Raw genomic sequence first — 13023 nt, forward strand, 5'->3', positions numbered from 1 at the left:
ACCTTTTTCACCTCATGGTACATAATAAATTAATTAATACAATTCTGCAGCACACCAAAAAGTATATCAGTATTTTTTGCCAATCAGACAAAAACATCAGGTATAATTTTGATTCATTCACACTGGATGGCTATTGTGTTGGTTGTTGTTTTTCTATTTGACAATCGAAGGGAAAAGAAGTCAGTGGCCCTGACTAAACAGTCAGGTGTAACATGTTTTTAAAACTCTTGCAACACATCAGTGTGCCTCTTGTGGTGTACTACAGCATACCAGGTGAAGATTGCTGGCATAAACCATTTGATTTATTTTTCAGTGTGTAGTTTAGCTAATTCTAGGCCTATTGTAACTTTTTCTCCCTCTGTGGAAGGGCTTGTCACTACTGGACTTTTTCAGAATTTGCAGCTCTCCAGTAGAGGGCAACAAATGGAAAGGGATCCTGTGACTTTGTGGAATATCGGTTAATATTTTTGTGGTGGCTCTTCTGCAGGTTCCACTCTCACGTCTCTTCCACACTCCCCTTTTCTGCACTTTATGTCTGTGTGCTCCTTTCATGGTGCCATAGGCTCGAGGAGAGCATGACAATAACTGCGTTAGAGTTCCTTCACCACTGTTTCTTTTTACTTCCTGGTTGAAATGACACTTAGAATGTTTTGGTTACTTGCTTTTATAAAATATGCATTTTTAAAATCAACCAAAAAGGTTGGTTGATTTTTAACTTTACCAAGGTCCTGTTTTTAAGTTTTGTTTATATTAAAACTTGTCTGGAAATAGCAGTGTTTAAATACAGTTTACCACATAATTTATTTCTCATTCTCATAAACCCTTTTAGGGATTTGTCCAAGAATCTTCTTGTAAATGGAAAGGCTTCTGGACCTTTAAATGTCAGGGGTTATTTCTGCGAATTGGACTATATGTACAAGTGATAACTCCCTCTGTCTCTTTTCACTTAATAAAGAAATACTGGTGCCCTGGCTGGCATAGCTCAGTGGATTGAACATGGGCTGCAAACCAAAGTGTCCCAGGTTCGATTCCCAGTCAGGGCACAAGCCTGGGTTGCAGGCCACGGCCCCCAGCAACCGCACATTAATGTTTCTCTCTCTCTCTCTCTCTCTCTCTCTCTTTCTCCCTCCCTTCCCTCTCTAAAAATAAATAAATAAAATCTTAAAAAAAATACTGGTTTTATGTACGTGTTAAGAGAACCTTTCCTCACATCCCCAGATACCTTGTGACATCTGTATTTAGCTTTGTGGATTTTAATTGCTTTAGAAAGTGACATTTGGGCACTTTCCCCCTTTATGATAAATGTTATTTGATCATTAATTTTATTTAGCTGAGTTCAGAATTCTGATAGTGATTTATATTCTGAATTATTTTTACCTCCCTAAATAGTTTAACCTTGAGATTTGACCTTGTTTTCTATATTTACTGTGATTATATTGACTTGCCCAAATAATTTTTTCTTTCTCTCTGTAGGCACCAGAATTTCCTGAGTTCACAACTACAGTCCAAGAAGCTATCAATTCCCTGGGGGGCAGTGTGTTTCCTAAGCTTAACTGGAGTGCCCCAAGGGTAGGCCACTTCAGTAAATCTCTCATTGTTTGAGTAGTTTTTGCCTTGCTCTTCATTTCATTTTATGTCCCCACAGAGGGTCTAATTATATTCCTAATTCTAGGGAAAATACCGTGGAATTTATTTTATTTCCCCTGCTATTTTTTTTTCCTGATTTGTGCATTGTACTTTCCTGGCACTGTAAAGTATGGTAAATCTTGCCAAAAGACGGGTTCAGCTTCTTGTGGTACTGATCATACAATAAATCTGATGAAATATATGTTGTGTCCTTTTTAAAACTTCAGCCATTCAGTTTAACAGAGAAATTTTTTTCTATTGAAAATTAGTAAAATGTAAATGTCACAAGATCTAGAAATAGAGCAGTTTGAGAAGTCAACTGATACCTTCTTAAGTAAATGTTTTATTATTTTAACATTATACTGACAAGATTTTTTCTAAGTTAAGGTTTGTGGAAAAACTTACTATTTTTTTCTGATCCAGTAGAAAACAATTTTATGTCAGCTAAGCTCATTGAAAGAATCAAAAATTTATTTGCATTTTCAAAAATCAATTCATACTTATCTTTTTTATTCTAAAATTGTACTTACAAACTTAAGTGACAAATTGTACTTAATCTAATTTTTATTTTTACTCATTAAAAGTAATTACACATATACATAGTTTAAATTTTCAAAAGCTCTGGTTGCTTGCTACAACAATCAACAAGTCCTGATATACTTTGCTTTACCATTTCCCACTCAGAGGCTTTTAAATATTTTAGTACATTCTTTTGTTATTTTCCTCTATTTCTTTATTCTTCAGTTTTAGGTATTTATTATTGGCTTGCTACTCTAAAACAGAAAGATTCAGCTTTTATCTCCTGTCCTCATTACTTTCTTGTTTTTGAAATTATATTTTATTGATTATGTTATTACAGTTATCCCAATTTTTCCTCCTTTGCCCCCCTCCACCCAGCACTCCACACTCCCTCAGGCAATCCTCCCCACATTGTTCATGTCCATAGGTTGTGCATATAAGTTCTTTGGCTTCTCCATTTTCTATACTGTACTTTACATCCCTAGGGCTGTTCTGTAACCACCTATTTATACTACTTAATCCCCTCACCTCCTCACTCTTTCCCCTACATCCCACTCCCATCTGGCACCATCAAATGCTCTCCATGATTCTATCTCTGTTCTTGTTTGCTTAGTTTATTTTTTAGATTCAATTGTTGATAGATAGATATGTATTTTTGGCCATTTTATTGTTTGTAGTTTTGATCTTCTTTTTCTTAAATAAGTCCCCTTAACATTTCATATAATAATGGTTTGGTGATGGTGAACTCCTTTAGTTTTCTTCTTGTCTGGGAAGCTTTTTATCGGCCCTTCTATTCTAACTGATATCTTTGCTGGGTAGAGTAATCTTGGCTGTAGGTCCCTGCTTTTCATGACTTTGAATATTTCTTGCCAATCTCTTCTAGCCTGCAAAGTTTCTTTTGCGAAATCAGCTCACAGTCTTATGAGAACTCCTTTGTAGGTAACTAACTGCTTTTCTCTTGCTGCTTTTAAGATTCTCTCTTTATCTTGAACTTTTGCCATTTTAATTATGATACGTCTTGCAGTGCATCTCTTCGTGTCCATCTTGTTAGGTGATTCCTGGATTTACATGTCTATTTACTTCACCAAATTAAGGAAGTTTTCTCTCAGTATTATTTTAAATAGATTCCCAGTTTCTTGCTCATTCTCTTCTTTTGGCACCCCTATGATCTGAATGTTGGTACGTTTGTAGTTGTCCCAGGGTCTCATTAGCCTATCTTGGTTTATTTGGATTCTTCTTTCTTCTCCTTGTTCTGATTGGTGGTTTTTTGCTTCCTTATGTTCCAAATCATTGATTTGATTCTCAGCTTCATCCACTCTACTGTTGTTTCTCTGTAAATTGTTCTCTATTTCAATTAGTGAATCCTTTGTTTCTGACTAGATCTTTTTTATGCTGTTGAGGTCCTCACTAACTTTTTTGAGCATCCTTATAACCAATGTTTTGAACTCTGTATCTGTTAAATTGCTTATCTCCATGTTGTTTAGCTGTTTTTCTGGAGTTTTGATCTGTTCTTCCATTTGGGCTATGTTTTTTTGTCTCATTATGGCAGCCTCCTTGGGTGTGTTTCTATGTATTAGGTAGAGCTGCTTTGACTCCATGTCTTGGTAGTGTGATCTAATGTAGTAGGTATCCTGTAGGGTCCAGTGGCACAGCCTCCCCTATCACCCAAGCTGGGTACTTATGGTGCACCTTTTGTGTGGGCTGAGTCCACCCTCCTCTTGTAATTGAGCCTTGGTTGCTGTTGACAGCTCAATGGGACAGATTTATCCCGGCCAGTCAGCTGCAAGGACTGGCTGTGACCACTGATCACCAATTTCTGCCCTCTGTGGAGGATCAGCTGTGCAGGGGCAGGGATGTGGCACTCCAACATGGTCTGACTGTCCACTGTGTGTGCAGGCTCTGGGGTTTCCTAGATGGTGCAGGCCAAGGTGGACCCCCCACCTGTGTTCTGCCCAGAGCCACCTGGCATGAGCTATAAAGCAGTGTGAGGTGGCTGCCACTTGTGCTGGGCTTAGAGATTCCCAGGCGAGGCCAAACTGTCACCCAAAGGTGGCTGCTGCTGATGCCAAGACTGGGGCTACTTTGCAAGAGGTACAGGGATTGGGGGTTGGGGTTCACTGAGGCTAGCTATTGCTTGTTTGAGAGGATTTAGGAAATTATGAAGCATAAACCAAGACATAGAAAAGCTACTGTTAACAGCTTGGGTGGGTTAGTAATTTGAGTGGGACAGAACCTCAGGGGATCTGGAAAATGGGGCAAACAGTGTTAGCCAGTTTGATGGAGTCTCAAATATGGCACCCACCTGCCTGTTCTATGGCTCTTGGGCAGGTGGGGGGAGGGGGGCTGAAAAGGCAATGGCCTCTGCCTACTTCTGTCTGGAAGAAAGCTGTCCTCCAGCTCTTGCCTTGATGCCAGACATTTCAGTTCCTCCCCGTATGCCACTGGTGCCTTTCAAGCTGCTGTCCTACTTCTGGAGTTTAGAGGGAGTGAATCTGAGTAAGTGCATATTTGGGTTTTTTAAGAGGAAATGCTCAGGACTCCAGAAGTTTCTTCTGTCATCTTACTTCCCACTGGTTTTTGCAAGCAGAGGTTATCAGGACTTATTTTCCTGGCACTAGAACCCTGGGCTGATGGGGCCTGGTGTGGGGCTGGGACTCTTGTCGCCCAGAGTATCCTTCCTGAATTTTTATCCACCACATGTAGATGTGGGACCAGCCCATTCTGTGCTTCACCTACCAGTCCAGATGGATGTGGTTTCTTTAATTCCATAGTTGTCAGACTTCCATTCAGTTTGATTTCTATTGGTTCTGAGTGATGGTTGTTCTATGGTTTAGCTGTAATTTTGATGTGGTTGTGCTAGGAGGTGAGCCATGTTTATCTATGCCTCCATCTTGACTGGAAGGCTAGGCTTCTTCACTACTTTCTATTTTACTATTCTTATTACAGTAATGAGAATACAGTAATAAGAACACAGTAATACTAATCCAATGAAAAGAATCATTGGATTAGTATTCAGTGTTTCTAATGTGATTTTGCAAACACTGTGTACACATCTGATATATACTGTACTATGGCAACTTGTTTTCTTATTCAACATTTTGTTTTCCCTGGACTTAATAATTGTCTTGTTTATTCAGTTGCATGGTTTATATAGGTATATATTCTTGTTTTAGTGGAGTTAAATCTCTGTGTTCAATATACATCTTCAATCAAGAGTTCATCATCTTTTTATTGGGAGGAATTAAAAGAAATTATAAATAAGTTACTAAAACTCACTTTCACTGTATACTTCAGCAGTAATTTAAATCATACCTTACCACTGAACTGGACTGAGGCTTTCCACTTACTATAGATAAATCATTTGAGTACCCACTACATGCCAGTGCTTCCCTATATTGTAGATAATTGGATAGTTTTTTTTTTAATCTCATTAGTTTTCTCAAAATTACATTATTGTCCTTTGTCTGATCTATCTTTGGGAGAAGTATGTTTAAAAAATATTTTTCTTTAGATTTTATTTATTTTTAGAGAGAAGGGAAGGAAGGGAGAAAGAGAGGGAGAGAAGCATCGATGTGAGAGAGAGATACATCAATTGATTCCCACTCATATGCTCCTCAATCGGGTATTGAACCCACAATCCAGGCATGTGCCCTGACTGGGAACTGAACTCATGGCCTTTCGCTTTGTGGAACGATGCCTAACCAACTGAGCCACACTGGCTAGGGCAGAAATATGTTTTTTAAGTAACAATTATTTTACCATTTTTAGGCATGTTTCATTATGCTCTGTGTCTATTGTACCTGATATTCTTACTTTTTTTGTTGTTATTGTTGTTCATATGTATGATTCACCATTTAAAATTGGAATGGTTCAGAATATCTTACCTTTTCTCTCCCAGATTTGTTATACATGGGTCTTAAGTGCTCTAGTCAAACTTCAGCTGTTTCAGCTCTCACTCGCCAGGAACTGAAAGAAAGGAAAGGATCTCCTTTTCTTAGAGAGTAGTCAGGCTCTTTATTTACACCCTATTCTTCTGGCTGAAGTGTCAGCATCTCTGATACCTTTTCCCCCCTTCTTTCATTATTAACAAGGAAAACTTAGGGAGATGCTTGGGCCTGAACTGAAAGGTGGGACTTTAACATCTGTGTTCGTAATGAGTGTCAGCGTGCAATGGTGATGGTATTTATTGTTTAAAAGTTTAACTGACATTTGACACCATAGCTAGAATTCTTACTTGGCTTTTTTCTTAAAGCCATTGAAGAAATAGCATTATTGTTTTTGCGTATAGGTCTGAGTTTTTGTTCATAGCAACTAACTTGGAATATATACTAAGTAGCATGTGTTTTATTATTTAGGATGCATACTGGATAGCAATGAATAGTTCTCTGAAATGTAAAACCCTCAGCGACATCTTTCTACTGTTCAAGAGTTCTGACTTCATCACTCGTGACTTTACTCAGCCGTAAGTATGTCTCTTGTTCTCCCACGTCAGTAGTTTCTGTCCTTGTGAGAGTTTTTCTACAGATGAAACTCCGTTAGTTCAAAAACTGTTATAAACAACAGTTTCATGTAACAAGTCTATTTCATGTTCTCAAATGGCCTTTTAAAGCAAACCTTTCTTTTTCCTTTTACAGAAGTTACTATATAATGAATATCTTTAAATGGGTTTTCTATGTCTCTGCCCATTAAACGTTTTGGTACTTTTATTATAAAACAAGTGTATAAATGTCTAACTTCTTTGCTTTGCATCTGAAACTAATATAAAAAAATATTGAATGTCAACTGTAATTGAAAAATTAAAAAATAAATTAAAAAATTTTAAAATAAAGGACAAAAAACACCCCTAGTATATGCTTATTATAGAAACACAAAATTAGGAACTAGAGCTAAACAAAAACAGGAAATGTAAAAGCACCCATGGTCTCACCAGTTTTATATACTTCCAGAACTTTATCTGTTACAGGTATAATATAGATAGATCTGTCTCAAACTATACTCTAATTTTTTAAAACAAAAATGGGATCATATAGTTCATATGCTTAGTAGGATGCCTTTGCACTTATCAGTATATAGCAAATGTTTTTAAGTGATATTAAATACTTAAATGTGTCATTATTTAAGATTAACTTAATAGTATCCCCCTGGATGGCAATAGCATAATTTGTTCGACCAATCTTACTTACTTCTATTATTATATACAGTTCTGCAGTGAATATCTAATCCTTGTGCACGTTGCTAAATTTTCTTTAGGATGACTTTCTAGAAGTGAAATTGCTGTTTTTCTTCCTTTGCCAGTTACTCTGTAGCTGCAGACCTTGAGTCTGCTCTCTTCCTCACAGGCAAACAGCACAACTGTGCTGTTGAGCTGTGGGTGATCTCTTTGTGCTGCTTTTCTTCTGTCATCAAGTAGCAGTTATTCTTGTAGACTTCTTGTTCTACCTCATCTTAAACAAAGCAGTTATCTCAACTAATCTTTAAACTGACATCTAAAATAAAACACATCACAAAATCTAGAAACTAAGCAATTGAAAATATGCCATTTCCTCCCAATCCATCCAGTTTATATTTTATTTTTTTATTTATTGATTTTAGAGAAAGAGAAGGAAGAGAGACATTGGTCCATTGTTCCACCCTTTTATGTATTCATTGGTTTATTCTTTTTTTTTTTAAGATTTTATTTATTTATTTTTAGAGAGGGAAGTGAGGGAGATAGATAGAGAGAGAGAAACATCAGTGTGCGGTTGCTGGGGGTCATGGCCTGCAACCCAGGCATGTACCCTGACTGGGAATCAAACCTGTGACACTTTGGTTCGCAGCCCTCGCTCAATCCACTGAGCTACGCCAGCCTGGGCGGTTTATTCTTATATGGACACTGACCAGGGATTGAACCCACAACCTTGGCATATTGGGACAGTACTCTAACCAACTGAGCTATCCAGCCAAGGGCCCCAACCATCCACCTAGTTTGCCCTGCCCATTTATTCATTTTAGCTTCAAATACTTTTTTGAAGAGGAGCATGGCAGGAAAAAATAAATTCACTACATGTGAGTTGTGCATCAATTCTTTTGCATTTGAGCTCTGCAGCTTGGGTATATGTCTTTAGTATTACATTCATTAAATAAAATGAGGTTAAGTGATAGTAAGAGTTTGTGCTTGTGTTGGAAGTTTTCTATAAAAGGACTTCAGCTGTATTGGTATAAGGTGCATGGTGCCCTTATTTTAGTAGTAGTGCAGCAGCATTTTCATTCTAGGTGATACCCTGTGATTAGAGGAAGTCGTGACCATCTTTTTTTCCATTATAAAGCCTTTGATACCTAATGCTTAAAGAGGCCTTGAAGTATATTAAAAGTATGCTGTACCTATTAATTTGTCAGATATGGATTTTTGTGTGCCTTTAATATTAGTTGAAGTTAGAGTATGAGGAAATCTCTTTCTTCCCAAAAATAATAGTAAACCACTTTTAATTCTTTGTGGCTGTTGGTTTTCGCAGACATCTTTCCAGTGTAGTGATCTTCTGCCTCCTCTTAGCCCATCTCTCTTCTTGTCTTATGTGAAGTTAACTGTGATTCCAGTGGAAGGTAGAAGTATGAGTCATTTGTTTGCATTTTGTACTTTTTTTTGTGCGCAGGGAGGAAGTTAAATCAGTAAGTGAATTTGAAGCCTTGAATTAAAAGTGTTTACCCACAGAATACCATCCTTCTCTTCATATAAATAATTGGGAGTTGGCAGGACCTAATGCCAAGCACTCAGCCTTCAGCCTGGCAGGACTGTTATGTCATCCTTTTCTGGAAATGTTTGTATTTAGTTGCAGAACAATTAATGTCTTATCATAACACAAAAATCCTTATTGATAGGCCCTCTAATGAAAGATGAATTTTTGTCACATGGTCTTTTCAGCACCCCTTAAAGATGAAATTAAGAGTATAATCCTTACCCTGGCTGAGTAGCTCAGTTGGTTAGGGTATTGTCCTAATACACCAGGGTTGAGGGTTTTTCCCAGTCAGGGTGCGTACAGGAATCACAGGAGTCAACCAGTGACTGCATAAATGAGTGGAACAACAGATTGATGTTTCTCTCACTCCTTTTCTTTCTCTCTCTAAAATCAATAAATTAAAAATAAAAAATATAATTCTTTAAAATGGATAGGGTGATATTAGTGCTATAATCTGATTCATTCCTTCTATCGGTTAGAAGATTGAGGCCTAAAACTATTGAGTAATTGTTCCCACAAGTTAATTAGGATTCAGAGTCTGGAGAGGGGTAATGTCTAGGGCTAGTCCGCAGCTCAGCATGGTGACAGGACCCAGGCTTCTTCAGTCTGTCCCTGCTGCCACCCTTGGCTGTTGGCTTGGTATTTGGGTTTATCACCTAGTGGTTACAAGATTGCTGCTACAGCTTCAGGTATCACATACAGACATGACTATATAGGAATCAAAAATAAGGTGTGTTTCTTCTCATTCTTTGTATGTGAGCAAGTAAAGCATTCTGGAAGCTTCCCAGGAGGATTCCTTTCAGACTCATTCTTCATACAGTTCCCCAGCCCAATCCAGTACTTGGCAGAGGGACCAGAAATGCCATGATTGGTTTAGACCAGGGGCCCTCAAACTTTTGCAGCATCAGAATGATCTGGGGAGTCTGATAAAACACAGATTGCCCCACCCCCAGAGTTTCTGGTTCAGTAGGCTGGGAGTGGTACCAAAGAATATAATTTCCAGCATGTCCCCAGATGATCCTGATGCTGCTGGTCCAGGCTCTTGCCTTGAGGATTACTTAGGTTAGTCCACATGTGTGTCCCTGGCATCCTGGAGGGGATGGTGGAACACAAGAGCTTCCTGATTGGAACAGTCACAATTCCATTAGCAAGGGTGCAGGTTGGGGACAGCTAAGGGATTGGCCTTCCATATTGTCTACCACTGTTGTAATTTTATGTAGAATGTTAAGTACTCTTACTTTTTCTGTTCCTCTAATAGTTATTGTATCCAAGGAGCTTTAAAACACAGAAGTTGAAATAGGACACATTTAACATCATCTGTCTACATTGTACTTGCTGAGTGTATTATTTATTTCCCCAATTATAAACATTCTGTGTGATTAGATTTATTGAGGTATAAACCTTCTTTTTTAAAAAAAGATTTTATTTTAAAAGATTATACTTATTTTATCTTTTAAGAGAGGGGAAGGGAAGGAGAAAGAGAGAGAAAGAAACATTGATGTAAGAAACATTAATCGGTTGCCTCTCATACGCACCCTGAGTGGGACTGAACCCACAACCTAGGCAAGCACCCTGACTGGGAATCAAACAGGCAACTTTTGCTTTGCGGGATGATGCCCAACCAACTGAGCCATACCGACCAGGGCCATAAGGATGCTTCCATTAATTGTTTTATTGATTAAGTCTCACTTTAGTAGGCCAAGGCAAGAAAAACATATCTGATATTCACTTGGCAGTTAGAAGAAAGGGCTGAATGAATATAAAAAATTAATCCATTAATTTTTTTCTTGAGGGGTTTGTGACTAAGGAGATTTAACTAGAGATCAGGAAATTTCACTTGCCTTAGTAATTTATACGCAGCAATTTCAAAATAATTTTTATACATTTGTTTCTGAAGATTATCACCAAACTGGTTATTAGTCCTAAAATTCAGCATCAAAGAATTGCAGGAATAAAATTTTGTATATAAGCTGGACCTAAAAGAAACTTTACTTTGTGATTTTTAAAGGCCTCTTTATTTAGGTGACAATTTTTCTGCTTTAGGTTGTTTTTCAAGAAAAATTCTATGAAAATTAGTATGAACATACCTAATTACCCTTAATTCATTGTCATTTTACTTTTGTCTTTCTGTTCCTGCCACCAGTGAAATCTGAAGAAATAGAATCTGTGTAGCAGAACTCTAATTTTGCTTCCTGGTGAACAATAAAAGCTACAACACCAGAATTTTGATGCTAATTGTCCCCTGGCTCTGGTTTGCTTGGTTTTTTGTTTTCCTGGCCAGGATTTGATTTTTGTTCTCTTATACATAGGAGTGAGTTACTGTGAGGTATAATGCTGTAACTTTCCAACTTTTTTTTAGAAAAGCTTACCACTGAGGACGTTCCCCTAGTATATCTACGGTGGTGTGCCACTTTAAAGCATTCATGGTTTTGTTTTCTGCCACTTTATAAAGCTTTAATGGGGATGTTTTCTCATTACTATAAAAGTGGTGAAACTGATCTCAGTCAATGGATTTAGATAATTCCTAAGTTGTCTCAAGTAGATATTATTCTCAACACATACTAATACTATTGACTTTCCTCCCCACATTCCTGCCACATTGGCTCATAGTAGAGTTAGAACCCACACCATTTGAGTAGTAAATATTGTAAACCAGTGCTCAGATATTACACCTTACCCCAAACAAATGGGATTCGTCTTCAACTTAAACATTTTCCACTAGAGTCCTCTCTTACCGACATACAACATTCTTTCAGTATTTTGGCTGAGCTCCTGAAAATATTGTTGACCTTTACAGTCAGTTTTAACTAGATGGCTCTCTACTTTCCTGTCCTTTCAGGAATGAAAACTTGGCTATCTCGTTAATCATCTTAGTAGGAAAAAGCTTTGTGTAGTAACCTCACATGTCACATATGTTCTCACTTATACCTGGAACCTAGTCAAGTTTTTAAAATAACATTAAATGTTAAACCAATCAACACTTAAATGTTATGTGATAATAAAGGCATATATATATTGAAGTATATATCTGTTTTATTTTATTTTTTTAAGATTCTATTTATTTAACTTTAGAGAGAGGGGAAGGGAGGGAGAAAGAGAAGGAGATAAACATCAATGTGTGGTTGCCTTTCACACACCCCCTACTGGGGGATGTGGCCCACAACCCAGGCATGTGCCCTGACTGGGAATCAAACCAGCAACCCTTTGGTTTGCAGGCCAGTGCTCAATCCATTGAGCCACACCAGCTGGGGCCTGTAATCTGTTTTAAAGTAGCAGTTAAGAGGGTTAACCAAGTTTTGAAATAATTTATAGGAATATAGAAACATTAAAAAATTAGAGCATTTGAGATCTTGATGCCCAACCTTGTCCTCAATTTCTCTCAAATAAATGCATATAAAAATTAAAAACAAAATAGATAACAAAGACCTAAGTTTTAGAATTGTTCCTTTTGGTTTTCTTATAGTATTTTTAAAATAGGTAGGTAGGAACTTTAATTTACCTTGTTCTTTATAGAATATTATAATAATAAAGAGTATCCTGTATTATCAGATTTATAAAAATATGGCTCCCCCTAGTTAAAATCACATTTCAGAAATGAAAATGGTAGTAGTCCTGTTACCATATTAACCATTGAGATAATGTGGCATTATTGCTTATTTGCATTCCTTTGTCATTTCTCTCCTTTCATCTGTTTATTTTAGATACCTTTAAATTAAGAAAAGATAGGCAATCAGTCTTATCATGATCATGATGTATTGGTTAGCTGGAAGCTAAAAATACTAGTTTAAAAAAAATTCTTACCCAAGGATATGTTAATTTGAGAGAGTGGGAAACATTGATTGGTTGCCTCTTGTACGCACCCTGATCAGGGGTCTAGCCTGAAACCTTTTGGCTTATGTGACAATGCTCCAACTAACTGAGCCACCTGGGCAGGACCAAAATATTAACTTTTAACTTTTATATTTTATTTATTTTTAGAGAGAGGGGAAGGGAGGGAGAGAAACATCAGTGTGCAAGAGAAAGGTTGCCTCTTGCATGCCCCCAACTGGGGACCTGGCCTGCAGCCCAGGCATGTGCCCTGATTGGGAATCAGACCTTCTAGTTGGTAAGCTGGCAGGCATCCAGTCCACTGGGCCACACCAACCAGGGCTAAAATACTAACTTC

The 13023-nt window shown here is 37.5% G+C and overlaps 1 protein-coding gene across 1 annotated transcript in view; it reads left to right on the top strand.

The window, feature by feature from the left end:
• CDC123 (cell division cycle 123) overlaps positions 1-13023 on the top strand; it is a 50104-nt gene that overhangs the window by 14426 nt on the left and 22655 nt on the right. The window contains exons 5-6 of the mRNA XM_045857805.1: positions 1474-1569; positions 6501-6607. Of these exons, the coding sequence (XP_045713761.1) occupies positions 1474-1569; positions 6501-6607 (203 nt within the window). The remainder of the gene's footprint in view (positions 1-1473; positions 1570-6500; positions 6608-13023) is intronic.

The sequence above is a fragment of the Phyllostomus hastatus genome, unplaced genomic scaffold (assembly GCF_019186645.2).
Source record: "Phyllostomus hastatus isolate PE091 unplaced genomic scaffold, TTU_PhHast_1.1 phas_scaffold_1674, whole genome shotgun sequence".
NCBI lineage: Eukaryota > Metazoa > Chordata > Mammalia > Chiroptera > Phyllostomidae > Phyllostomus > Phyllostomus hastatus.